We start from the raw sequence: 27882 nt of genomic DNA, 5'->3' as shown, positions 1-27882 counted from the left end.
TTTATTTGTTACCACCTCCATCCTAGTAAATCTCTGCATCTCATTCTATTCCATTCTATCATCTATAGCACAACTGTACATACAATTTATTTATTTATTTATTGTCGTCTATTTGTATCTACATATGTGTATTTTTTATTCTCATCACATTTTTATTGTTTTGTGTGTTGTCTGGGGGGCACGGTGGCTTAGTGGTTAGCACGTTCGCCTCACACCTCCAGGGTTGGGGGTTCGATTCCCGCCTCTGCCTTGTGTGTGTGGAGTTTGCATGTTCTCCCCGTGCCTCGGGGGTTTCCTCCGGGTACTCCGGTTTCCTCCCCCGGTCCAAAGACATGCATGGTAGGTTGATTGGCATCTCTGGAAAATTGTCCCTAGTGTGTGATTGCATGAGTGAATGAGAGTGTGTGTGTGGGTGTGTGTGTGTGTGTGCCCTGCGATGGGTTGGCACTCCGTCCAGGGTGTATCCTGCCTTGACGCCTGAGATAGGCACAGGCTCCCCGTGACCTGAGGTAGTTCAGATAAGCGGTAGAAAATGAATGAATGAATGAATGAATGAATGTGTGTTGTCTGGAAGCCTATGCCACTTTTTTAATTTCTAGCAATAGGATTTCGAACCAGTAGAGGGCGGTGTGTTCCGCTCTGCACCCGTAAACATTAAAGAGGAAGAAGAGCATAACAACATACAGTGTAGACGCGAGTCATATTGTATTAGATTTGCTTGACTTCGCACAATATGGCAACCACGATCAGCACTCAGAGAGGACAGGTGAGTGATTATACGTCTCTTTTATTGGCTTGAGCTTAAGTAATTGAAGAAAACCGACGAAGTAAGTACATAAGGCAGTTTTCGGTCAGCGTTTTTTTTTTTCCTGAACTGTATTTTTAAAATCCCACCTACTTCTCTATGATTGGTTAGTTGTATTGCGGTCCAGCGCTCTGATTGGCTGGAGGTCCATTTCTGCAAGGCTGCACCAATCAGTAGATTGTTTTCGAATGTGGGTGGGAAGTAATATTTAATGGTGTTGCGATGTTAGCCACACAGCTAACCTGTTACATATTATTAGGGGTCAAGCCCTGAAGGGGGGTAGACATCTATTGTTATCGTTAGTTTTCTTCGTCTTATTAGGGTTCAAGCGCGAAGCGCTGGAAACCTATTGTTTTTGTTAGGATTATTATTATTATTATTATTATTATTATTATTATTATTATTATTATTCCGCCTTAGAAACGGTCGTGCAGCCCAAACCGTAAGGCCTAGAGAGCTCAAACTTGGTCAGATGGTAGTACTGGTCACAGTTACTCAGGGCCAAAATCTCAGCAGAATCGGACAATCTGGGTCGCTTCAGCGCCCCAAAACGCGTTTGTGCCCATAGGTCCAAAAACCCAATTTTGTGCTGACTCATAAGGCAAAGTCTCAGAATCAGAATGGTCTTTATTGCCAAGTATGTTTTCATACTTCGTTTTGCTTCGCACGAGGATTGTAGACTCACCGATATGACTTTGTTTATTTGTCACTTTGTGTATGTGAAAATCCTTTAAGGCCTTAAACTCCCTAAAGGCCTTAAACGCTTGAACCCGGGAAATGCTGCTTGCAGCTTTAATTATTATTATTATTATTATTATTATTATTATTATTATTAGTCCGCACTAGAAACGGTCGTGAAGCCCAAACCGTAAGGCCTAGAGAGCTCAAACTTGGTCAGATGGTAGTACTGGTCACAGTTACTCAGGGCCAAAATCTCAGCGGAATCGGACAAAACGTGTTTGTCCCCATAACCCCTAAACCCCTAAAACCCCTATGTCCCCTCAAATGCTTTATGTCAAAACCCCTCAAGTGCTTTATGTCATTGGAATCCTTGGCTCATGACTTAAAAAACGTATATCTCCAATTTCATTTGCGCCATTAAATTTTTTCGCTATAGCGCATTTTGTCCGAAACCTACTTTTGCTAACTAGTCCTAGGTTTTTCGCCTGGTCGAGACCAATCCAGTGCAGTAATATTCTCTGGAGTCTCAATGTCAATAATCTTCGAAAAAAAGTCGAAATTTTGATTCAGGGTCCTTAAGGGGCCCCAAAATGTTCGGACTGTGAGGAGCCAGTTTTACTAAAATGTCAATAACTCAAGAACTAAATGAGCTATCAACACCAAAACTGGGACTCATGTGAAAGAGGTCACAGTTCAAAAACCGCGGCGATTGGCCACTTGGTGGCGCTATAACGGAAAAATCACTAAAAACAACCATTTTTAAAAAAAGTCCAAAAACCCAATTTTGTGCTGACTTGTAAGGCAAAGATTCTGATTCTGATTGGATTCTGAGAACTCGGAGTGGGTGGGGCTTGTCTTGAAATGGGCGGGGCTTTAACCGGTAATAATTAATTTGTAATATTTATAACACTAGCTTACTGCCGTTATATTTTTATGAAATACAGCAAAAATGTGTCAGACACTCAGTGTCTGGTTACTGGTTAGAGACAGCTAAAGGTTTAAAAAAGAAAAAAAATCTCCGATAGGCAGAGATGCAATGCGAGTCTCTACTAACTCTAATGGTTAGTAAGTACGTATTATTAACGTTACAACCCGAAGTAAAAAGCTGAAGAAACCCTAAACATTAACGGAAAAGACCCGCGAACTCGAGTGACTGAGGGAGAGACAGAGAGCTGTTCTGTGTGTGACTGTGAGTGAGCAGAGCGAGACACAGCAACACAATACATCTGTATGTGTGTAGGGGAGGGGCACTGTGACTAGCCTATCACTGTAGGGGAGGGGCGCTGTGACTAGCCTATCACTGTAGGGGAGGGGAGCTGTGACTAGCCTATCACAGAACGCTGACACAATCAGCTAGCCAATGATGATTTTCATACAATCCGAGCACAGATATTGACTCGTATTACTCGTATAATACTCGTACTCAGCAGAAGTGCTTTATCCGGTACGGAATCATTGGAATCTTTACACGAAGTGACTCGCGTCACATACACAAAATAACTAAGAAACTGGGATACAGTTTTACTAAAATTTCAATAACTCAAGAACTAAATAAGCTATCAACACCAAACCTGGGACCAAACCTTTAAGGCCTTAATTTGGCCAATTTGAGGCACTTCAGTGCCCCTCAATGTGTTTGTGCCCATAACTCTTAAACCCCTAAAACTTTGAAATTGTGTTTCACAACAATTGGCTCATGACTTAAAATGAAATGAAAATAAACACAGTCTTTGTTATTGCAAAGAAATAATTCATGCATTTATTATAAACTCATTATATTCTTAGTTGGGATTACATCTACTCTTGGTATTTAATGATATTGCTGAAAATTATTAAAGAAAATAAAGTAACAATAAAAGTAAAATAAAAAAGTTATTTAAAACCTTATACAAAGCAAACTGTTACTTTTAGAAAAACAATTCTATCAGAATACATTTTTTATACAAACTGTGAAAATAAAAACGCAGTTATATAAAATATCATTTGCATTATAAAAAACATGTCATCTAAAAAAATTAGAAATTACACAATTTGGAAATACATAAAAAAATAAGTACATACAGAATATAAAAATAAATTTAAAAGCACATACAGTACATTAAAATATGAAGGAGTTAAGTTTGTTAATTGAAGTTTGTAAATGACGACATTATCTATATACAAAGTCAGTGACATAATAAAGAAAAAATGATTATAAGTTAAATATGTCATAAATTTTAATAAACATTGATCCACAACAATGATATGAATATTGCTGAAGAAAACCTCACAATGTAGACGTTTATGATGGATGCAGGAAACAGAGGATGAATTGAGTGGGAGAAAAGATCTATGAAAATAAACACAGTTAAGAGGTAGGATGAAACAATGAGCCTGACTGAAATAAGTAAAGTTGTCCATGTTTATGTAGGCATTGATAATAATCAATGACAGTTGGAGCTTGATGGAGCTAGCAGAGATGATGATGATTTGGAACTGAGATACAGAAATACAGCTCATAACACAATTTTCAGTTATATGTACATTGTCCAGGCCGTGTACATGATCCGATTCCACAATGTGTTTTGGTTGTGGGAAGAAATTTGTGCTTGACAAATAGTCAGGTTATCACCTTGTAGTGGACTCTGAAGGCTGGCTGGCCTCTGGGTTGGAAGTGGAGCTGGTGTTGTTCTTGTTAGTGATGCAGATGTTATAATAAATGTTGCAAAGGATGAGTTATTTTTTTATTCCCTTTTTTTAGGAAAAGTACACAATAATTTTTTATTTTTTTAATCAAAAAATTATTGTGTACAGGTACACCAAATGTCTTATGCTGGAAATACATAAAAAAAAATTAAGTCATTTTAAATTTTTTTTAACATTCAAATAGAATATCTTTTTAAAGTGGGAATCTTGGCATTTTATGTTAAAATACATGATTAAAACATAAAACATAAAAATCTTACCTGTTTATTTGTACTTCCAGAGATGAAATGATGATAATGGAACGGCAAGTAGATCTTGCAACATGGCATAATTCAACTCATCACATAACAATAATTCAGTAGAGATCCAGCTCATACCACAATCCTCAATGATAGTAGTGTCGGTGTGGTTTCAGTCCATGCACATACATAGAGTCTGCAATGTGTTTAAGGTGTGGGATGATAAGTGAATGCAGGTTTGGAGTCTGAAGGCAGGTCGGGCTCTGGGTTGGAAGTTGGAAGCATCACGATTTCCAGTTTATTTTTCATCTCCTTGTTTTTATATACATTGTTGTGTTCACTGTTACGCTGTAAATTGTGTTTTTTTTAATTGATTTTTTAATTGATTTGATTTTGTTTTTCATCAATTAGTTCAATTATTTTTGATTAGTGACAATAATATAATAAGTGTTCATACAAATTCATTGCAAAAGAACATTAGGTATTTTAAACAATAATATATATATAAAAGAAACAAAAGAAAGTAATGAATCAATGAATGAATAAATGAATGGATGAATGAAAAAATAAGCAATGAACAATTAATGAATACAAGAATAAAAGGACAAAACAACAAACACAAATATTAATTGAGGCCCCCTTTTCCCGGGGCTCAAGCGTTTAAGGAATTTCACTGAACCTTTCATTGACATTAAGTAAAAACCCATAGAATTTGCAAAAGTAGTTTTTTAAATATACATATGTTATATATTTAATGAATGATTTAATTTACAGCACTGATTGTACAAGCAAAGTGGTTCAGAAAATTTAGACCCAACAAATGATATGAAGATGTATCCCCCCATTAGATGGACATTGTTTTAAATTGTACACTTCAGCACAATGCAGTCATGATAGCTAAAGTATGTAGGCATGATATCAATCTTTATTTTATCAAACACAATATCTTTTATATATACGTGGTCTATTAATGTGCCATTTTCTATTGTAGCATTTTTAACTATTTGTGTGAAACCAAAATGTAGCATGACATCATGAATAGTTGAATTATTAAAAAGGTTTTCATTAAAGTCTCCTAGAATTATTTTTCCACCTGGTAAGCAGTTCATGTGATTAATTAAGAAAATCAACTTCTCTCTAAACAACAGCATGTTATATGATTGTGGTTGGTATACGACCAGTTGTGTTTAATTATTCTACAGTGCACATTAGATATTCAATGTTAACACAAGGTAAATCAACTAAAGAAGCTTTGACATTTTCTCTGTGATAAATACCAACACCACCATGATTTTCTTCTTTTAGTTTACCAAAAACATCCTCTGTTGTTGTCAAGTTATCTTAAACACTTCAGCTCTACCCAAACTTGAAAACGGCTTGTTCAACACTTGAAGGATGCAAAGGGACAACTCAATTCCTTTTTGGTATTTTTATTTTTCTTCCAGATGGTTTTGATGGCATTGGTAATATGTTAAAACAGTTGAATTGTTGAGTGTAATTGAATGAAATGAATGGCATAGGATTATGGACCACAGATTAAGGAATAGACAATAGGCGATAGACGATAGGTTGATAACCTTAAAGATAATCAGAAAATAAACATACATTACTTCACACAATAAACAATGCATGACAAGGCAACAAAGCATAGCTTTTAAGTAAAGGGATTGTTTAAACATCTCAATGTAATCCAACACTTCATACAATTACTTCCACTGCCACATTATCTGCACTAAAGATACATTCAAAATGAAATGAATAATCACTTCTACTAGAATGAAACATTTGATTTGTGCTAAACACTAAATGCAACATAGCAAATCATCCCAAACATTACATACCAGGTGCGTCTTTAGGGTTGAACAACGAGCTGAGTGTTTCTTGTTTTCAAGTCGAGGAATACAAGCAATAAAGGAAGTGGCAACGCTAACCACAAACATTTTTATACCCATGCCCATTTGGCAGGTGTGCAGGTGAAAGCAGCCCCTCCAGCAACGCTGGCTAAATCATAAGTTCCACCTATACATTTGGGTTCTCTGCCCTCTTCAAGCCTGGAGTTAGAAAAGCTCATTCATAGTGTATTCTTTCCCTTGACGAAACAGTTGTATCATAAGCAACACTTCGTGGTTTATAATGGACCAAGAACTAAATGAGCTATCAACACCAGTCTTGAATGGCCTGTCTTGAAATGGGCGGGGCTTTAACTGGTAATCTATCACTGTAGGGGAGGGGCGCTGTGACTAGCCTATCACTGTAGGGGAGGGGCGCTGTGACTAGCCTATCACTGTAGGGGAGGGGCGCTGTGACTAGCCTATCACAGAACGCTGACACAATCAGCTAGCCAATGATGGTTTTCATACAATCCGAGCACAGATATTGACTCGTATTACTCGTATAATACTCGTACTCGGCAGAAGTGCTTTATCTGTACCGGATACTCGTTTCAGCCAAGTATCCGGCTCATCTCTAATGGATATGACTTTGTTTATTTTAGGGAAAACTGGACGGGTGAGTACTTCACATGACATATGTTGTGGCACCCTCTGTAGCATGACATGACATATATTGTCATGTCAATCCAAAGGCCTTAAATGCTTGAACCCGGGAAATGCTGCTCGCAGCTTTAATTAGGGTTCAAGTGCGAAGCGCTGGAAACCTATTGTTTTTGTTAGGATTTTTATTATTAGGGGTCAAGCCCCGAAGGGGCGTAAACACCTATTGTTATCGTTAGTTTTCTTATTATTATTCTTCCGTCTTCCGCCATTGAAGTCACTCACGCACTCACACTCACACACACACTCACACACACACACACACTCACACACACAGAGACACACACAGACACTCACACAGACACACACACTCTCACAGACGAGGAACACACACACTTACACACACATTTACACACACACATACTCACACACACTCACATACACACACATTTACACACACACACACACTCTCTCACACACACTCACACACACACAAACACAGACACACACACTCACACACACACACTCACATACTCACACACACTCACATACACACACACTCACACAGACACGCTCACACACACACTCACACACACACACACACTTATACACTTACACACATTTACACACACATTTACGCACACACACTTACTCACAATCGAAAACATACTCACACTCGCACACTCACATACTCACACACACACACTCTCACACTCACACACAGACAAACACACACAGACACACACAGACACTCACTCACACACACACACTCACACAGACACACACACATGCACTCACACTCACACAGACACACACACACACACACACAGACACACACACACACACCCTCTCACACACACACACAGACACACAGACACACACAGACACACTCACACAGACACACACACACAGACGAGGAACACACACACACAAACATTTACACACACACTCGCACACTCACATACTCACACACACTCACATACACACACATTGACACACACACACTCTCACACACACTCTCTCACACACACACACACACTCTCACACACACACACTCACACACACACACTTTATTGTCAAGTATGTTTTCACATTCGAGGAACACACACACACTGACACACACATTGACACACATACACACACAGACACACAGACACACACAGTTACACTCACACTCTCACACACACACAGACACACAGACATGCACACAAACACACACACAGACACACACTCACACACACACGGGGTCAAGCCGATCAGATGCGCTCAGAACATGTCGCTGATGAAACATACCAAGTTTCCACACTCGCACACTCACATACTCACTCACACACTCACATACTCACACACATACTCACATACACACACATTTACACACACACACACGCACACACACACTCACAGACACACAGACACACACACATGCACACTCACACTCACACAGACACACTCACATACACACTTTATTGCCAAGTATGTTTTCAAATACGAGGAACACACACACACACACATTTACACGCGCACACACACACACTCATTCACACTCGCACACTTACACTCGCACACTCACATACTCACTCGCACACTCACACTCACATACACACACTCACAGTTACACACTCACTCACACTCGCACACTTACTCACACTCACACTTACACACACACTCACACACACACTCACACTTAGACACGCACTCACACCTACACACACTTACACACACACATTTTGAATTTTCACGTTAAGTTCAGTATTTTACCAATACATTTCCATATTGCTACGAAACTTGGTATGGTTCATCAGCGACATGTTCTGAGCGCATCTGATCGGCTTGACCCCGGTATCGCTGCTTGCAGCTATATTTAGGGGTCAAGCCCCGAAGGTGCGTAGACCCCTATTGTTATCGTTAGTTTTCTTCTTCTTCTTCTTCTTCTTCTTCTTCTTCTTCTTCTTCTTCTTCTTCTTCTTCTTCTTCTTCTTCTTCTTCTTCTTCTTCTTCTTCTTCTTCTTCTTCTTCTTCTTCTTCTTCTTCTTCTTCTTCTTCTTCTTCTTCTTCTTCTTCTTCTTCTTCTTCTTCTTCTTCTTCTTCCGTCCGTCCGTCATTGAAGTCAATGGCAGCCCATAGAACCGTACGTAGGAAAGTTATGAAATTTTGTAGAAAGACATGTAGAGGCCAGTCTAAGAAGTTAATGTAGCAACTTTGGTGTGTCTAGCTCAAACCGTCTAGCGCCACCAACAGTCCAAAAACCCAATTTTGTGCTGAATCGTAAGGCCTAGAGGCAAAATTCTTGCAACATCAGAATCAGAATCAGAATCACAAAGGTCTTTATTGCCAAGTATGTTTAGGCAAAATTCTTGCAAAATCAGAATCAGAACCAGAATCAGAAAGGTCTTTATGAGAATCAAAATTTTGATTGAGGGTCCTTAAGGGGCCCAAAACGTTTGGACTGTGATGAGCCAGTTTTACTAAAATGTCAATAACTCAAGAACTAAATGAGCTATCAACACCAAACCTGGGACAAATGTGAAAGAGGTCAAACTGAGGTCACAGTTCAAAAACCGCGGCGATTGTTTGTTCTTGTTCTCTCTCTCTCTCTCTCTCTCTTTGCTCCACTATCTATCTTTTCAGATCCCTACCATTGGACATCTCCTGTCAATCTTCATTATCCTGTGTGACATCACAGTCCGAACACAGTTCTAGAATCAGTGCTCTCAGTGTTCTAGAATTAGTGCTCTCCTCCAAGCACATTCAGCTTCAATTAGAGGGCTCTATTGTTGTTCATTCGGTTTTAGTATGTCAGACTGTTCATGTATCCCAATTTCTTAGTTATTTTGTGTATGTGACTTGAGGGTCACTTTGTGTATGTGACTTGCCGGTCACTTTGTGTATGTGACTTGAGGGTCACTTTGTGTATGTGACTTGCCGGTCATTTGTGTATGTGACTTGCGGGTCACTTGTTCTGCATCTGGATGCTTGTGTTTCTTCGCTTTATGGATATGACTTGGAAAACTGGACAGGTGAGTACTTCACATGACATATATTGTGCAACACGTTGGTAAGCTTTTCTGTATTAGAGACACTAGGTTAGGAGCGGTTGCCACCCTCTGTAACTTGTGGGTCACTTTGTGTATGTGAAATTCTTTTAAGGCCTTAAACTCCCTTTTTCCCGCTTGAACCCGGGAAATGCTGCTTGCAGCTTTAATTATCGTTATTATTATTATTATTATTATTATTTATTCTGCTGTTTCTATAACCACAGAAACGTGAACATTATTGAACAGAATGATTTTTAAATGCTGTCAATAAGATAATGAGTTGTTGCTGTTATGAGTTATGATGCTGTGACATAATCAGCAAAACAAGAAATGATCTCATCTTAAACCTTTCACTCGAGACCCGAGTGTTTGTTTTTTTATTTTAGTTTGGTGATTGTAACGATGTGTCATATTTGCATACCGCTGGCGAAAAGTCACCTTTTTAAATACAAATGAGAGAGAGAGTGAGTGAGTGACTGAGAGAGTGAGTGAGTGACTGAGAGAGTGAGTGAGTGACTGAGAGAGTGAGTGACTGAGTGAGTGACTGAGTGAGTGACTGAGTGAGTGAGTGAGTGAGTGAGTGAGTGAGTGAGTGAGTGAGTGAGTGAGTGAGTGAGAGAGTGAGTGAGTGAGAGAGTGAGAGAGTGACTGAGTGAGTGACTGAGTGAGTGACTGAGTGAGTGACTGAGTGACAGAGTGACTGAGAGAGTGACTGAGAGAGTGACTGAGAGAGTGACTGAGTGAGTGAGAGACTGAGTGAGTGAGAGACTGCGTGACCGAGAGACTGCGTGACCGAGAGACTGCGTGACCGAGAGACTGCGTGACCGAGAGACTGAGTGAGTGAGTGAGTGAGTGAGTGAGTGAGTGAGTGAGTGAGTGAGTGAGTGAGTGAGTGAGTGACTGAGTGAGTGACTGAGTGAGTGACTGACTGAGAGACTGAGTGAGTGACTGACTGAGAGACTGACTGAGAGACTGAGTGAGTGACTGAGTGAGTGACTGAGTGAGTGACTGAGTGAGTGACTGAGTGAGTGAGTGAGTGACTGAGTGAGTGACTGAGTGAGTGACTGAGTGAGTGACTGAGTGAGTGACTGAGTGACAGAGTGACTGAGAGAGTGACTGAGTGAGAGACTGAGTGAGTGAGAGACTGAGTGAGTGAGAGACTGAGTGAGTGAGAGACTGAGTGAGTGAGAGACTGAGTGAGTGAGAGACTGAATGAGTGAGAGACTGACTGAGTGACTGAGCGACTGAGCGACTGAGAGACTGAGCGAGTGAGAGACTGAGTGAGTGAGTGAGTGAGTGAGTGAGTGACTGACTGACTGAGTGACTGAGTGACTGAGAGAGTGACTGAGTGAGTGACTGAGTGACTGAGTGAGCGACTGAGTGACTGAGTGAGTGACTGAGTGAGTGAGTGAGTGAGTGACTGAGTGAGTGACTGAGTGAGTGAGTGAGTGAGTGAGTGAGTGAGTGACTGAGAGACTGAGTGGCCGAGAGACTGCGTGAGTGAGTGACTGAGTGAGTGACTGAGTGAGTGAGTGACTGAGTGAGTGACTGAGTGAGTGAGCGACTGAGTGACTGAGTGAGCGACTGAGTGACTGAGTGAGCGACTGAGTGACTGAGTGAGCGACTGAGTGACTGAGTGAGTGACTGACTGAGTGAGTGACTGACTTAGTGACTGACTGAGTGAGCGACTGACTGAGTGAGTGACCGAGAGACTGAGTGACCGAGAGACTGAGTGACCGAGAGACTGAGTGACCGAGAGACTGAGTGACCGAGAGACTGAGTGACCGAGAGACTGAGTGACCGAGAGACTGAGTGACTGAGTGAGTGACTGAGTGAGTGACTGAGTGAGTGACTGAGTGAGTGACTGAGTGAGAGACTGAGTGAGAGACTGAGTGAGAGACTGAGTGAGAGACTGAGTGAGAGACTGAGTGAGTGACTGAGTGAGTGACTGAGTGAGAGACTGAGTGAGAGACTGAGTGAGTGACTGAGTGAGTGACTGAGTGAGTGACTGAGCGACTGAGTGACTGAGTGAGTGAGTGAGTGAGTGAGTGAGTGACTGAGAGACTGAGTGGCCGAGAGACTGCGTGAGTGAGTGAGTGAGTGAGTGAGTGACTGAGTGAGTGAGTGACTGAGTGAGTGAGTGACTGAGTGAGTGACTGAGTGAGTGAGCGACTGAGTGACTGAGTGACTGAGTGAGCGACTGAGTGAGTGACTGAGTGAGTGACTGAGTGAGTGAGTGAGTGACTAAGTGAGTGACTGAGTAAGTGACTGACCGAGAGACTGAGTGAGAGACTGAGTGAGAGACTGAGTGAGAGACTGAGTGAGAGACTGAGTGAGTGACTGAGTGAGTGACTGAGTGAGTGACTGAGTGAGTGACTGAGTGAGTGACTGAGTGAGAGACTGAGTGAGAGACTGAGTGAGAGACTGAGTGAGAGACTGAGTGAGAGACTGAGTGAGAGACTGAGTGAGAGACTGAGTGAGAGACTGAGTGAGTGACTGAGTGAGTGACTGAGTGAGTGACTGAGTGAGAGACTGAGTGAGTGAGAGACTGAGTGAGTGAGAGACTGAGTGAGTGAGTGAGTGACTGACTGACTGAGTGACTGAGAGACTGACTGAGTGACTGATAGAGTGACTGAGTGAGTGAGTGAGCGACTGAGTGAGTGAGTGACTGAGTGAGTGACTGAGTGAGTGAGTGAGTGAGTGACTGAGAGACTGAGTGGCCGAGAGACTGCGTGAGTGAGTGAGTGAGTGACTGAGTGAGTGAGTGACTGAGTGAGTGAGTGACTGAGTGAGTGAGTGACTGAGTGAGTGACTGAGTGAGTGAGTGAGCGACTGAGTGAGTGAGTGAGCGACTGAGTGAGTGAGTGAGCGACTGAGTGAGTGACTGAGTGAGTGACTGAGTGAGAGACTGAGTGAGAGACTGAGTGAGAGACTGAGTGAGAGACTGAGTGAGAGACTGAGTGAGAGACTGAGTGAGAGACTGAGTGAGTGACTGAGTGAGAGACTGAGTGAGTGAGAGACTGAGTGAGTGAGAGACTGAGTGAGTGAGAGACTGAGTGAGTGAGAGACTGAGTGACTGAGAGACTGACTGAGTGACTGAGAGACTGACTGAGTGACTGATAGAGTGACTGAGTGAGTGACTGAGCGACTGAGTGACTGAGTGAGCGACTGAGTGAGCGACTGAGTGAGTGACTGAGTGAGTGAGTGAGCGACTGAGTGAGTGAGCGACTGAGTGAGTGAGCGACTGAGTGACTGAGTGACTGAGTGAGTGACTGAGTGAGTGACTGAGTGAGTGAGTGAGTGAGTGAGTGACTGAGAGACTGAGTGGCCGAGAGACTGCGTGAGTGAGTGAGTGAGTGAGTGAGTGAGTGACTGAGTGAGTGAGTGACTGAGTGAGTGACTGAGTGAGTGAGCGACTGAGTGACTGAGTGAGCGACTGAGTGACTGAGTGAGTGACTGACTGAGTGACTGACTGAGTGAGTGACTGACTGAGTGAGTGACTGACTGAGTGAGCGACTGACTGAGTGAGTGACCGAGAGACTGAGTGACCGAGAGACTGAGTGACCGAGAGACTGAGTGACCGAGAGACTGAGTGACCGAGAGACTGAGTGAGAGACTGAGTGAGAGACTGAGTGAGAGACTGAGTGAGAGACTGAGTGAGAGACTGAGTGAGAGACTGAGTGAGTGAGAGACTGAGTGAGTGAGCGACTGAGTGACTGAGTGACTGAGTGACTGAGAGACTGAGTGACCGAGAGACTGAGTGAGAGACTGAGTGAGAGACTGAGTGAGAGACTGAGTGAGAGACTGAGTGAGAGACTGAGTGAGAGACTGAGTGAGAGACTGAGTGAGAGACTGAGTGAGAGACTGAGTGACTGAGTAAGTGAGTGACTGAGTAAGTGAGTGACTGAGTAAGTGAGTGACTGAGTAAGTGAGTGACTGAGTAAGTGAGTGACTGAGTAAGTGAGTGACTGAGTAAGTGAGTGACTGAGTAAGTGAGTGACTGAGTAAGTGAGTGACTGAGTAAGTGAGTGACTGAGTAAGTGAGTGACTGAGAGACTGAGTGACCGAGAGACTGAGTGAGTGAGTGACTGAGAGAGTGAGTGACTGAGTGAGTGCGAGAGTGAGTGAGTGTGACATTCTGACGATGCTCAGCTGACACTAAGTGACCAGGTGTGTGCTGGAAAAGCATTCATCCTTAATCACCCCACACTTTTATCACCCCATACCGTTATACCACCACACTGTTACACTGCCACACTGTTACACCGCCACACTGTTACACCGCCAAACCGATACACCACCACACTGTCATACCGTTACACCACCACACTGTTACATCGTTACACTACTCACTGATACACCGCCACACTGTTACACCGCCACACACTTACATCGTTACACCACCGCACTGTCACACCGTTACACCACCACACTGTCACACCGTTACACCACCACACTGTCACACCGTTACACCACCACACTGTCACACCGTTACACCACCACACTGTCACACCGTTACACCACCACACTGTCACACCGTTACACCACCACACTGCTACACCATTACACCACCACACTGTTACACTGTTACACCACCACACTGTTACACCGCTACACCACCACACTGCTACACCGTTACACAACCGCACTGTTACACCGTTACACAACCGCACTGTTACACCGTTACACAACAACACTGTTACACTACTACACTGTTATACTGTTACACCACCCACCACATTGTTACACCACCACACTGTTACACCACCACAACACACCAATTCATTGGAGTTTTATGATCTGCTGTTGAAGTCTAAGTCGCCGAGTCTCAGCAGGTATGCAGACATATTCTTACCAGGTGATGTTTTTTGTTGTTTCTTCCAGTCTGTCCAGTTTATTACTTAATTACTGCACAACACATGCCTTGTGTATTACATCATGTTCAGTTCAGCATAACAGCAGGGGAATTTTGTAACCTGACTAGGCTGTTAGTCCTGTAGATGCACTTCTGTACAACACGCCTCTTTAAAGTGACTTTTTAAACATGTAAGCGAAAGCAGGAGCATCAGATGCCTGCGCCGGGTACATGAAAACATATCTGAGCTCTAGTGCCACCTAAGAACATGGTATGATTACAGTGATCCGATTTAATCGTCTGAGTATGGGTATGATTTAAAAGAACCATTTCTTATCTTGATTGACCATCTTAAGAGGAATTTAGAAGACTCCTTCAGATATTCATGCAAACTCTCTGTGCTAATTGTTCCGTTCTGCTCTAATCAAAACTTTTATGTGCTGAGGAACTGTACGCTGTTAAAGATGCATGTGTGTGTTCAGGTGTTCATCGGAGAACTTCCAATGGACTTCCTGAGGATCACTCCGACTGTCCAGCAGCAGCAGGTGCAGATGGATGCTCATACGGCACAGCAACTGCAGTATGGAGGCAGCCTCAACTCCATGGGTCGGATCAGCATCACAGTCGTGCAGGTATTCGATTCTCACAAACCACAGTTAAACTTTTTTTTTACATGACTGACTACACGCTTACCGTTCAAGCCATTTTCATAAACATAGTTCATACAGTTTTGAATTTTGAGTTTTCAAATTTAGAATATTTTTTATCAAGGCTGAATATATACAGAATATTAATGTTACAAGACAACACAGTGAGAAAAACACTTAAAGAATGCTAACTAGCCTGTGAGTTTTATTACTAGATAGTAAACTGATTCAGCTTGGCAATGTAGCCAATAAGAAGATGGGTCACCTAAACATTTAGAAAATGCTACACAGCTATGATTGGAGATATATTACTATGTATGTAAATCCTCTGATTTCTGGGCAGATGAAGATTTTGCCAAGAGGCTAGAGATTGGAGTTCTAGACTAAATTCAGTTAGGACAATAAACATGGATCCTTCTGTGCTGTATACTGAAATAAACAAGTCCTTCCTGTCAGCACCAGTGTGGAAGATGTGATGCGTCATTGAGAACAGATGACATTTAAGATTGAATAGGAATTAATTTACTTTCTAACACCGATGGCGTCTCAGCTGGGCGGGACGTGAATGTATGACATTTGAGTCACACGTTTTACACATCAATTTATTTTAGATTTAAATTTTTATGCCTTTTCAGAAGTGGGCGATGAACTCACGACAAACCAAACGCCCATTAAACATTACGCATCAACACGTGAACAATTGTCCTGCTTTGAAATCCTGTCGATGTATGAATCTAAAAAAACAATTTTACACTTATAAGTGTACACTTTATAAGTTTACACTTATAAAATTGATCTGAACACAACATGAGGCAGATTTTAAATTAAACAAATACAGAATGAGAGAATGAGACTAACACTAAACTTAGGAATAATAAAGGATTTATGTATGATCTGGTTAAATGGTCATGTGAGCAGGACAAAGCTGTTCTAATGTCTATGTGGAATATATTACAGCCACTTATCCAGTTATTTAGTTCATCTACACTGTTGTTGTAATGTAGAAGAAGAAGAAAAGGTGTTAACATCTCAGAATATTTTCAACATTAAACCTGAAATGAAGCTTCCAGCATTGCAGTAACACCTATATGACATTTAAACTGCTGTGTAAAATCTGCTAAATTTGTAGGCTGTGGGCAGAGCCTGAATATCTGAGGACTGAGTCACACATTTCAAATGTTCTCTCATTTAACCCTCGTGTTTTATTGTTGTTGTTTTTTTAACATCTTATCAGTGTTTTAACTGATAAGTTATACTTTAAGTAATACTTTATTACTATTAATACTTTACTTTAAGTAATAAGTAATACTTTATCAGTATTACAATACATTATATATACTGTCAGTATGACAGGTCAGTATGTGTGAGGAGTGTGTGTTGCGTGTGAGAAGTGTGTGGTGTTTGTGTGTATAAGGCGTGGGGGTGTGTGTGGTTGTATGTGTGGTGTCTATTTAGGAGTGTGGTGTGCGTGAGGAGCGTGTGGTGTGTGCGTTTGGAGTGTGTGGTGTGTGCGTTTGGAGCGTGTGGTGTGTGCGTGAGGAGCGTGTGGTGTGTGCGTGAGGAGCGTGTGGTGTGTACGTGAGGAGCGTGTGGTGTGTGCGTGAGGAGCGTGTGGTGTGTGCGTGAGGAGCGTGTGGTGTGTGCGTGAGGAGTGTGTGTATGTGTTGAGTCTTTGTTGTGTGTAAGGAATGCGTGTGTTGTGAATTAGGGGAATTGTGAATTGTGTGTCTGTATGGTGTGCGTCAGGAGCGTGTGTCTGTATGGTGTGCGTGAGGAGTGTGTGCGTGAGGAGTGTGTGGTGTGTGTGGTGTGTGTGCGTGAGGAGTGTGTGTCTGTATGGTGTGCGTCAGGAGTGTGTGGTGTGTGTGCGTGAGGAGTGTGTGGTGTGTATGCGTCCGGAATGTGTGGTGTGTGTGCGTCAGGAGTGTGTCTGTATGGTGTGCGTGAGGAGTGTGTGTCTGTATGGTGTGTGTGAGGAGTGTGTGTCTGTATGGTGTGCGTGAGGAGTGTGTGTCTGTATGGTGTGCGTCAGGAGTGTGTGTCTGTATGGTGTGCGTCAGGAGTGTGTGGTGTGTGTGCGTGAGGAGTGTGTGGTGTGTGTGCGTCAGGGGTGTGTGGTGCGTGTGCGTGAGGAGTGTGTGTCTGTATGGTGTGAGTGAGGAGTGTGTGTCTGTATGGTGTGCGTCAGGAGTGTGTGTCTGTATGGTGTGTGCGTCAGGAGTGTGTGTCTGTATGGTGTGTGCGTCAGGAGCGTGTGTCTGTATGGTGTGCGTGAGGAGTGTGTGGTGTGTGTGCGTGAGGAGTGTTTGTGGTGTGTGTGCGTGAGGAGTGTGTGTCTGTATGGTGTGCGTCAGGAGTGTGTGGTGTGTGTGCGTGAGGAGTGTGTGGTGTGTGTGCGTCCGGAATGTGTGGTGTGTGTGCGTCAGGAGTGTGTCTGTATGGTGTGCGTGAGGAGTGTGTGTCTGTATGGTGTGCGTGAGGAGTGTGTGGTGTGTGTGCGTGAAGAGTGTGTGTCTGTATGGTGTGCGTCAGGAGTGTGTGGTGTGTGTGCGTGAGGAGTGTGTGGTGTGTGTGCATCAGGAGTGTGTGGTGCGTGTGCGTCAGGAGTGTGTGTCTGTATGGTGTGCGTGAGGAGTGTGTGTCTGTATGGTGTGCGTGAGGAGTGTGTGTCTGTATGGTGTGCGTGAGGAGTGTGTGTCTGTATGGTGTGCGTGAGGAGTGTGTGTCTGTATGGTGTGCGTGAGGAGTGTGTGTCTGTATGGTGTGCGTGAGGAGTGTGTGTCTGTATGGTGTGCGTGAGGAGTGTGTGTCTGTATGGTGTGCGTCAGGAGTGTGTGTGTCTATGGTGTGCGTCAGGAGTGTGTGTCTGTATGGTGTGCGTCAGGAGTGTGTGTCTGTATGGTGTGCGTCAGGAGTGTGTGTCTGTATGGTGTGCGTCAGGAGTGTGTGTCTGTATGGTGTGCGTCAGGAGTGTGTGTGTCTATGGTGTGCGTCAGGAGTGTGTGTCTGTATGGTGTGCGTCAGGAGTGTGTGTCTGTATGGTGTGCGTCAGGAGTGTGTGTCTGTATGGTGTGCGTCAGGAGTGTGTGTCTGTATGGTGTGCGTCAGGAGTGTGTGTCTGTATGGTGTGTGCGTCAGGAGTGTGTGCCTGTATGGTCATGAGGAGTGTGTGGTGTGTGTGCTTGAGGAGTGTGTGGTGTGTGTGCGTCAGGAGTGTGTGTCTGTATGGTGTGCGTCAGGAGTGTGTGTCTGTATTGTGTGCGTCAGGAGTGTCTGTCTGTATGGTGTGTGTCTGTATGGTGTGCATCAGGAGTGTGTGTCTGGTGTGTGTCTGTATGGTGTGCGTCAGGAGTGTGTGTCTGTATGGTGTGCGTCAGGAGTGTGTGTCTGTATGGTGTGCGTCAGGAGTGTGTGTCTGTATGGTGTGCGTCAGGAGTGTGTGTCTGTATGGTGTGCGTCAGGAGTGTGTGTCTGTATGGTGTGTGCGTCAGGAGTGTGTGTCTGTATGGTGTGTGCGTCAGGAGTGTGCGTCTGTATGGTGTGCGTCAGGAGTGTGCGTCTGTATGGTGTGCGTGAGGAGTGTGTGTCTGTATGGTGTGCGTGAGGAGTGTGTGTCTGTATGGTGTGCGTGAGGAGTGTGTGTCTGTATGGTGTGCGTCAGGAGTGTGTGTCTGTATGGTGTGCGTGAGGAGTGTGTGTCTGTCTGTATGGTGTGCGTCAGGAGTGTGTGTCTGTATGGTGTGCGTGAGGAGTGTGTGTCTGTATGGTGTGCGTGAGGAGTGTGTGTCTGTATGGTGTGCGTGAGGAGTGTGTGTCTGTATGGTGTGCGTGAGGAGTGTGTGTCTGTATGGTGTGCGTGAGGAGTGTGTGTCTGTATGGTGTGCGTCAGGAGTGTGTGTCTGTATGGTGTGTGCGTCAGGAGTGTGTGTCTGTATGGTCGTGAGGAGTGTGTGGTGTGTGTGCTTGAGGAGTGTGTGGTGTGTGTGCGTCAGGAGTGTGTGTCTGTATGGTGTGCGTCAGGAGTGTGTGTCTGTATGGTGTGTGCGTCAGGAGTGTGTGTCTGTATGGTGTGTGCGTCAGGAGTGTGTGTCTGTATGGTGTGTACGTCAGGAGTGTGTGGTGTGTGTGCGTGAGGAGTGTGTGTCTGTATGGTGTGCGTGAGGAGTGTGTGTCTGTATGGTGTGTGTCAGGAGTGTGTGGTGTGTGTGCGTGAGGAGTGTGTGGTGTGTGTGCGTCCGGAATGTGTGGTGTGTGTGCGTCAGGAGTGTGTGTCTGTATGGTGTGCGTCAGGAGTGTGTGGTGTGTGTGCGTGAGGAGTGTGTGGTGTGTGTGCGTCAGGAGTGTGTGGTGCGTGTGCGTCAGGAGTGTGTGTCTGTATGGTGTGCGTGAGGAGTGTGTGTCTGTATGGTGTGCGTGAGGAGTGTGTGTCTGTATGGTGTGCGTGAGGAGTGTGTGTCTGTATGGTGTGCGTGAGGAGTGTGTGTCTGTATGGTGTGCGTGAGGAGTGTGTGTCTGTATGGTGTGCGTGAGGAGTGTGTGTCTGTATGGTGTGCGTCAGGAGTGTGTGTCTGTATGGTGTGTGCGTCAGGAGTGTGTGTCTGTATGGTCGTGAGGAGTGTGTGGTGTGTGTGCTTGAGGAGTGTGTGGTGTGTGTGCGTCAGGAGTGTGTGTCTGTATGGTGTGCGTCAGGAGTGTGTGTCTGTATGGTGTGTGCGTCAGGAGTGTGTGTCTGTATGGTGTGCGTCAGGAGTGTCTGTCTGTATGGTGTGTGTCTGTATGGTGTGCGTCAGGAGTGTGTGTCTGGTGTGTGTCTGTATGGTGTGCGTCAGGAGTGTGTGTCTGTATGGTGTGCGTCAGGAGTGTGTCTGTATGGTGTGCGTCAGGAGTGTGTGTCTGTATGGTGTGCGTCAGGAGTGTGTGTCTGTATGGTGTGTGCGTCAGGAGTGTGTGTCTGTATGGTGTGCGTCAGGAGTGTGCGTCTGTATGGTGTGCGTCAGGAGTGTGCGTCTGTATGGTGTGCGTCAGGAGTGTGCGTCTGTATGGTGTGCGTCAGGAGTGTGTGTCTGTATGGTGTGCGTCAGGAGTGTGTGTCTGTATGGTCGTGAGGAGTGTGTGGTGTGTGTGCGTGAGGAGTGTGTGGTGTGTGTGCGTCAGGAGTGTGTGTCTGTATGGTGTGCGTCAGGAGCGTGTGTCTGTATGGTGTGCGTCAGGAGCGTGTGTCTGCATGGTGTGCGTCAGGAGTGTGTGTCTGTATGGTGTGCGTCAGGAGTGTGTGTCTGTGAGGATAGTGTGTGTTTATGTGAGGGGTTTGTGGTGTGTGTATGTGTGGAGTGTGTGTGTGAGGAGTGTGGTGTGTGTGTGGTGTGTGTGGTGTGTACATGTAAGGTGTGTGTGTGGTGTGTGTATGAGGAGTGTGGTGTGTCTGTGAGGAGTGTGTGCGGTGTGTGTGTGTGTGTGAGTGCTGCTGAATAAAGGTAAAACACACAATGTCTTATTCATGTGTTTGAACTGAAATTCTTTCTTTTCCAGGCGAAGTTGGCTAAGAATTACGGCATGACGCGCATGGACCCATACTGCAGAATTCGGCTCGGCTACACCGTGTATGAAACACCTACAGCACATAACGGAGCCAAAAACCCACGCTGGAACAAAGTGATTCAGTGTCCGTTGCCTCCTGCAGTCGACTCCTTCTACCTGGAAATCTTTGACGAGGTTCAGTTCATAACAATCAGAACAACCACAGTGATAACATTCAACTAGCGGAGTTTTGGGGTCTTTATCTTATTCTGAGAACTCTCTCATTTAACCATGTTTTATTGGGTTTGTGTTTTATTAACACCTCATCATTTTTAAATAAAATGTGGTATTGCGAGGTGTATATATACATATATATATATATATATATATATATATATATATATGTATGTATGTATGTATATATATATATATATATATATGTATGTATGTATGTATGTATATATATATATATATATATATATATATGTATGTATATATATATTTACAGCATTTAGCAGACACAATTATCCAGAGTGACTTACAACTGAGCAACTGAGGGTTAAGGGCCTTGCTCAGGGGCCCAGCAGTGGCAGCTTGGTGGACCTGGGGTTCGAACCCATGACCTTCCGATCAGTAGCCCAACACCTTAACCACTGAGCTACCACTATATATATACATATACATATACATATATATATATACACACACACACACACACACACACACACACACACACACACACACACACACACACACACACACACACACACACACACACACACACACACCTCGCAATAACACATTTTATTTATAAATCTTCTTCTTCTTTCGGCTTTTCCCTTCAGGGGTCGCCACAGCGAATCATCTCTCTCCACCTAACCCTATCTTCTGCATCCTCAACACTTGCACCCACTAGCTTCAAATCCTCATTAATTACATCCATATACCTCCTCTTTGGCCTTCCTCTTTGCCTCCTGCCTGGCAGCTCCATGTCCAACATTCTCCTACCAATATACTCACTCTCCCTCCTCTGAACATGTCCAAACCATCTTAATCTCGCCTCCCTAACTTTGTCCCCCAAACGTCCAACATGGGCTGTCCCTCTGATGTACTCGTTCCTAATCCTGTCCAATCTTGTCACACCCAAAGAGAACCTCAACATCTTCAGTTCGGCTACCTCAAGCTCTGACTCCTGTCTCTTCTTCAGTGACACTGTCTCTAAACCATACAGCATGGCCGGTCTCACCACTGTCCTGTACACCTTCCCCTTGATTCTTCATTTTATTTATAAATGATGAGGTGTTAATAAAACACAAACCCAATGGTGTGCGTATATATGCCTCAGTATCACAGGCCTGTGTGTGAGGAGGGTGTGTGGTATGAGGAAATGAGTCACTTCTATGTCACTGTGTTTAGAGGGCATTTTCCATGGACGATCGCATTGCCTGGACTCACGTGACTATCCCAGAGAGCCTGAGGGAAGGCAGCGTGGTGGACGAGTGGTACAGCCTGAGCGGAAGACAAGGAGACGATAAGGAAGGCATGATTAACCTAGTCATGTCTTACTCAGTGAGTCTGATTATACTGTACACACACACAGCTCTTCAGTATGAATGATCTTGCACTGTGTTGTGTACTTTTGTGTACCATCATTGTAGCATTTCCAGGTGTGTTGCAATCAAAAGAAATAGTTTGGACATCTTGCTGTAATTTTGCTGTTTTGCTCTGTGGTTCAGAGAAGCCAGAGTTGTCAGGACAAGCACTATGGGTGTGTCCGAAAACACCTTAAAACAACAACAATAGTGCAGTTGTGTAATAATATAGATGTGTAAGTGTCATTTTGTACACTGCGTCATGCAGTGTGTTTGTCACATGTCATTAGTGTCCGTAATGAGTAGAATGATAAATTTTCTAGCAGTACATTCAGTTCCATTACATTAACACAAAACATAGAGATTCAGTTTATGGGCATTATCACATGGTTAATACATCAGACATGTTTTTGAACAGTAAAAAAAAATGGGTCATTGATTTCTGAGAGGAAAGAACAAACTGTGCTACAAATATATTACACATTATTCTATTTAAGATTTTTGGCTTGATTCATTAACCACATCTCAAGTCCCTCATGTAATTTTAAAATTAAAGGATTAAATTCAGACATACAAGGTGGAAGAGCTTTAATTCTTAGAAGTCTGAAGCCTTTTTTTTTTTTTTTTTTTTTTTTTTTTTTTTAGACTTTTTTAGAGATATTTTTAAATACTGTGAAGATTGCTCAGTTCCCTATAGCATATTAATGGCATTCTGCTCATACCATAGACTCATAAGGATTTCATAATGATTCATTTGTATCACCAGCACAGGAGACTAGAGGACACAAACAGAGCGCTGTCCATAAATAATGATAAATACCCAGCGTCTGTATTCTTGTACAGTCGTGTCACTATCAGGCTTAAAACTTCATACACCTGAATAAACTGAGCTTCAGACTGCAGTTATACAGGCTTATTTTACACATTCTAATTCTCGTTTTCTTTGTTCATGTGGTGGTAGTCAGTGCCAGCGGGAATGATCATGCCACCCCAGCCTGTGGTCCTGATGCCCACAGTGTACCAGCAGGGTGTCGGCTACGTGCCCATTGCAGGTATGAGCTTGTTATTATCTTCATAATCTATTATCTAAAGTCAAACCACAAAACGTCTTGACCTGCTGTAGGAAGGTGGACTTGGTGGAAGCAGACCGAGTCACAGCAGAGAGGAATCAGGATTGTTTACCTCTACAATTATAAAATTGCTCTCCTGGATATAGAATTTTCACAACAAAGACAATAAGCACAGAGGGAAGTGATGCAAATGAGGAAATGATTTCTTTGGGGAAGAAAAGCATACCATGGTGTTCTCTGTTTTAGGGCACAACGAAAATCTTCAGAAAGTAGTGAAGAAATCTGAATGTCATGGGATCATGTGACTCATGCCTCTTTTCCACCAAGGCAGTGTGAGTGCTGTTTCAGAGCCAGAGCCTAATTTAAAAACAGTTCTTTCTTTTTTGACACCCAAAGCACCGGCTCTGAACCAGGAAAAGTGGTTCTTAAGTAGCACCGAAACAATGCTGGTCTAGACTTAAGAACCACTTGCGTCAGGGGCTGGGGGCGGGGTTACTGTGACCAACAAGACAAAAGAGAACGTTGTTAGCACCATTTTTAAATCATTTTAAATCAGGATTCGCCACATTTGGATGCCAATGTAGGTTCACAAAGCCATGAGCATTAACAGTAAAGCAACATCCGCCATTGTTGATGTTGTGTTTGTGTTTGCCGCTGCTGCGCTAACGTTGCTGTATAACGTTGTATACAGTGACGTAAGACTCGGCTCTGTGACGGCTCTCTAGCCCATGTAAAGGCAAACTGGTTCTTAGAAGGCTCGCCAGTGGAACTAACTTCAAACCGGCACCAGTTTCTTTCTGGTGTAAAGGGGGCATCAGTCCTGACTAAGGATGAAGTACATTCATTAGACTGAGTTTTGCATCGAACCTGGATTTCACTTACTCCCCTCGACCGTGTTCACAGCAACAACAACAAAGCAAATAAATATAACATGCAATAATCTGTGAACTTATCGCATGTACACAATTTTTGTATTTGATCATGGAGATAATTCTGTTCAAAAGAAATCGGCAGATACTCTGCAGAAACCCCATGGATTTCTCAGCACTCAGTAGTGTATACGCACTTTAAGTTTCAGATGTTCATTTATAGGTATTTTAGCATGCAGGGTTCCTTTAAAGGCCTCCTCTAACATTTACAAGGCTTCATCCAGCCACTATAGCAGGGGTGTCAAATTCACAGTGGGCGAAAATATAAAACTGAGATAAAGTCATGGGCCAAACTGAATATATATTGAAAAATTACCTGCAACTGATATGTAATGTTCAACCTTTTTTATATGGAAACAAACTTTAGTTTTGCTTGAACACAGGATTTGGAACAACCAGAGCTTGATATTACAAACACATAAGAAATTAAATTTGAAATAAAAGACACATCAGGTCTTTATATTTATATATAGGTTCTTATACTTCTCATAATGTTTCGTTTCATAGTGTCTTCTTATGTTACGACTGTCAACAGAGAATGATTGGCGCTTGCTGTTCGTGACTACGCGTCAATACAGTGGCAAGGCATTCTGGTATTTGTAGTATTAGCGGAGCATGTGGCTAGCCAGCTGTAATGCACATTTGATATGATCTCGCGGGCCAAATATAATTACACCCGCGGGCCTGAGCTTGACATATATGCACTACAGTGACTCGGCTATCTGTGAGCATGCTTGGAACGTCTGCCAGGATAGAAGTGAGAAAATAAAAGATTTGCATGGAAATTGTATCAGTATTGGTTGTCTTATTTTTTTACTTGTCCCACAGAAATTCTCCAACAATTAGAATGTTTAATTGATTAAAAATTGACATTCAGGCTTTAAACATACAGCCTATCATTTTACAGAGAAAACTCAAAAGCTTCAATTCCTCTGTAGTTTGGAGAGTTATGTTAAATAAAAAAAATGTCACAAGCAACAGTTTTATGTTTTTCTAATCAGTTTATTATTAATCTGAGTTTATGTAGCACTGCTGAATTTGTGTAAATTTCGTTAGGGATTAGAGCGAGTAGGGCATTAAGATGAAGCTGTTATGAAGTACTGTTCACCTTCTAACAAATCGGATACCAGAATTCACCTGCGCTTTGGTGTCATTAATACTATAGATTACAATGTTATATAATTATTTATTGGGCTGATCTTTTCATGTATGCTAAAACTCTGTGATGCTTCTTCCAGGTGTGCCAGGTGTGCCAGGTGTCTATAACCAGGGTGTGATGCCCATGGGGATGCCCATGGGGATGCCCATCAGTGCCCCTCACAGTGCCCCCTACAGCGAGGAGGACCTGCAGGCCCTGAGTGACATGTTCCCTAACCTGGATAAGGAAGTGATCCGCAGCGTGATTGAGGCACAGCAGGGGAACAAGGACGCTGCCATTAATTCTCTGCTGCAGATGGCTGAAGAGGTCTGATTGTATTGAAAACACACACAAGGCACTCAGCGTGTCATTCCCTAACAAAAGAGTTATGTTTTTTCTCTTGCGTGTCCATCAAGACCGTAATAAACACAGCATTACAGGATTTTATGTTCCAATAGCAGTGCTCATTGATGCTTTTTTCCCCTGAAGATAATCACGATTTGGTTCCATTCTTGTTTTCGTGGTTTTATGGTTCACCGTTTTTTATATAGTCCGGCTTCACCCTCTCAGAGAGCTCCCTGTCTTATATAATGGATATATTTAATGCATTGTGCTATATTCTGAAGATAATCAAATATATTTAGGGCAGATCAATTAATAATGGCAGAATTATGAAGATCACCCTGTTGCAAAATATTGAACAATGTTTTCTTCCCTTTAGCTCACTCATGGTAACTTTGCCCCTCAGGTCTGTGGCTTTAGTCAACTGACAGTATAATAACACTCTATCTGTAGGTTTCACGTCTATAAGCAGAGTCATAGTGGGACATTGAGAATCTTAATAAATGATCTATGACTGAGTTTATCGTCACTTAGCTCAACATCATGCTGTGGTAAATTAAATGTATTTCCCAAAATAAACAGCCAATAATTATAAATTGTTGCCTTTTTACTGGAAATGTTAAGAGGAATTTGGACATGAGCTTTCAAATCCAATTAGCCTTTAAAAGAATTGTTTTAAAAAATTAAATTAAACAAACATTTACACTCAGGCGTATATTTTAATTTATTCATTTCACAGGCACTCACAAAAATAAATGCTAAAAGCACTATTTGTATATATACAAAACACATTAACCACAGTTCCATACTCGATAAAATTGGACACATGCACAATGCCAAAGGTTTTAAAGAAACAAACTTATCAAAGGTATATTTGCGAGGTCAGCATTATTTGTGTTCATGTTAAATTATGTTTTTGTTTTTTTGTTTGTTTTTTGTTTGTTTTTTGTCTTTTTTTTTTCCGCATAGCAGATGTTGCCATATTCCATGAAAGTCTTGAAGTTCTCATGTAAGACTAAGAGATCAGATTCAGTATGTGGCTCTAAAATTCCTCTAAGCCATTCATGACTCCTTTTCCAAAGTGGTGCCATCGTTGGCCTTACGAATGCAAAACCGAATGCAAGTCTCATTTTTTGATCTTAGACATGTCTCATATTCTACATATCAAATTGCACGTGAAGATCAACCACTGATTTCTTACAGAAAGTCCAAGATTTTCCTCGAATCATTGACATTTAATTTAGACTCACTTGATTGTTTCTTAATGTTGTCAAGTTGTAAACCCATGAAGTTCTTAGATCAAGCTTGTTGTTTTAAATCATATGGTAAGCTCTTGCTTGAAAATGTTGCTGCAGTAAAAAGATAACAATGTATTTATTAGTCCTGTAGTGAGGATGTGATGTTTAAATTTCTACATTATGATTATTCCGCTCGTGCAAGAGCAGTGATTTTGAACTCTTTGGCACTTTATTTTCTGAAAATATGTCTGATTTAATTTGAACAGTATACACAATAATTACAATAAAACAAAAGAATATTCGTCTTCATTTTTTTGGTGTTTGTATAATCGCTTATACGTTGCATCAGTTGCAAATAATTTCTTATTCTACAAAAATAAAATGAGATCAACTAATAAACAGAAGGCACACGTCGAAGTTTTATTTTCATTCTATTTCGATATTCCACCTATAATCCCATCACACATGCTAAAATTTCCTGCAAATCTTTTGTGGATTTTTGAAATGTTTTCCAACTTGAACAAATATTCAATGGTCAGGTTGGAAAACATTATACTGAAACTATTAGCTCAGGCTTTATCAGCCATTCCCTGTATCATATTATTTCCATGGCTTAC

General features: G+C 42.7%; 1 protein-coding gene across 2 annotated transcripts; it reads left to right on the top strand.

The window, feature by feature from the left end:
- Positions 1 to 620: 620 nt before the first annotated feature.
- Positions 621 to 27574, top strand: tollip (toll interacting protein). 2 transcript variants are annotated; one of them, XM_060877189.1, is made up of 6 exons: positions 621 to 766; positions 15275 to 15424; positions 20969 to 21151; positions 22373 to 22525; positions 23510 to 23600; positions 25786 to 27574. In XM_060877189.1, exons 1-6 carry the CDS (start codon positions 734 to 736, stop codon positions 26016 to 26018), a joined length of 843 nt encoding a protein of 280 aa, XP_060733172.1. In that variant the 5' UTR covers positions 621 to 733; the 3' UTR covers positions 26019 to 27574. The 2 variants fall into 2 exon arrangements, with proteins under 2 accessions (XP_060733172.1, XP_060733176.1); XM_060877193.1 differs by lacking the exon at positions 621 to 766 and adding an exon at positions 14980 to 15063.
- The last annotated feature ends 308 nt before the right edge of the window (positions 27575 to 27882 follow it).

The sequence above is a fragment of the Tachysurus vachellii genome, chromosome 1, assembly GCF_030014155.1.
Source record: "Tachysurus vachellii isolate PV-2020 chromosome 1, HZAU_Pvac_v1, whole genome shotgun sequence".
In the NCBI taxonomy this organism is placed as follows: domain Eukaryota; kingdom Metazoa; phylum Chordata; class Actinopteri; order Siluriformes; family Bagridae; genus Tachysurus; species Tachysurus vachellii.
Note: the sequence above shows the minus strand (reverse complement) of the source record. Positions and strands in the feature narration are given on the sequence as shown.

Bases quoted from the DNA above. Each gene is read 5' to 3' on its own strand.
- tollip (XM_060877189.1), top strand. From the start codon at position 734: ATGGCAACCACGATCAGCACTCAGAGAGGACAG. The intron at 767-15,274 runs GTGAGTGATTAT...GTGTGTGTTCAG, and splicing joins TCAGCACTCAGAGAGGACAG to GTGTTCATCGGAGAACTTCC. The intron at 23,601-25,785 runs GTATGAGCTTGT...TGCTTCTTCCAG, and splicing joins CGGCTACGTGCCCATTGCAG to GTGTGCCAGGTGTGCCAGGT.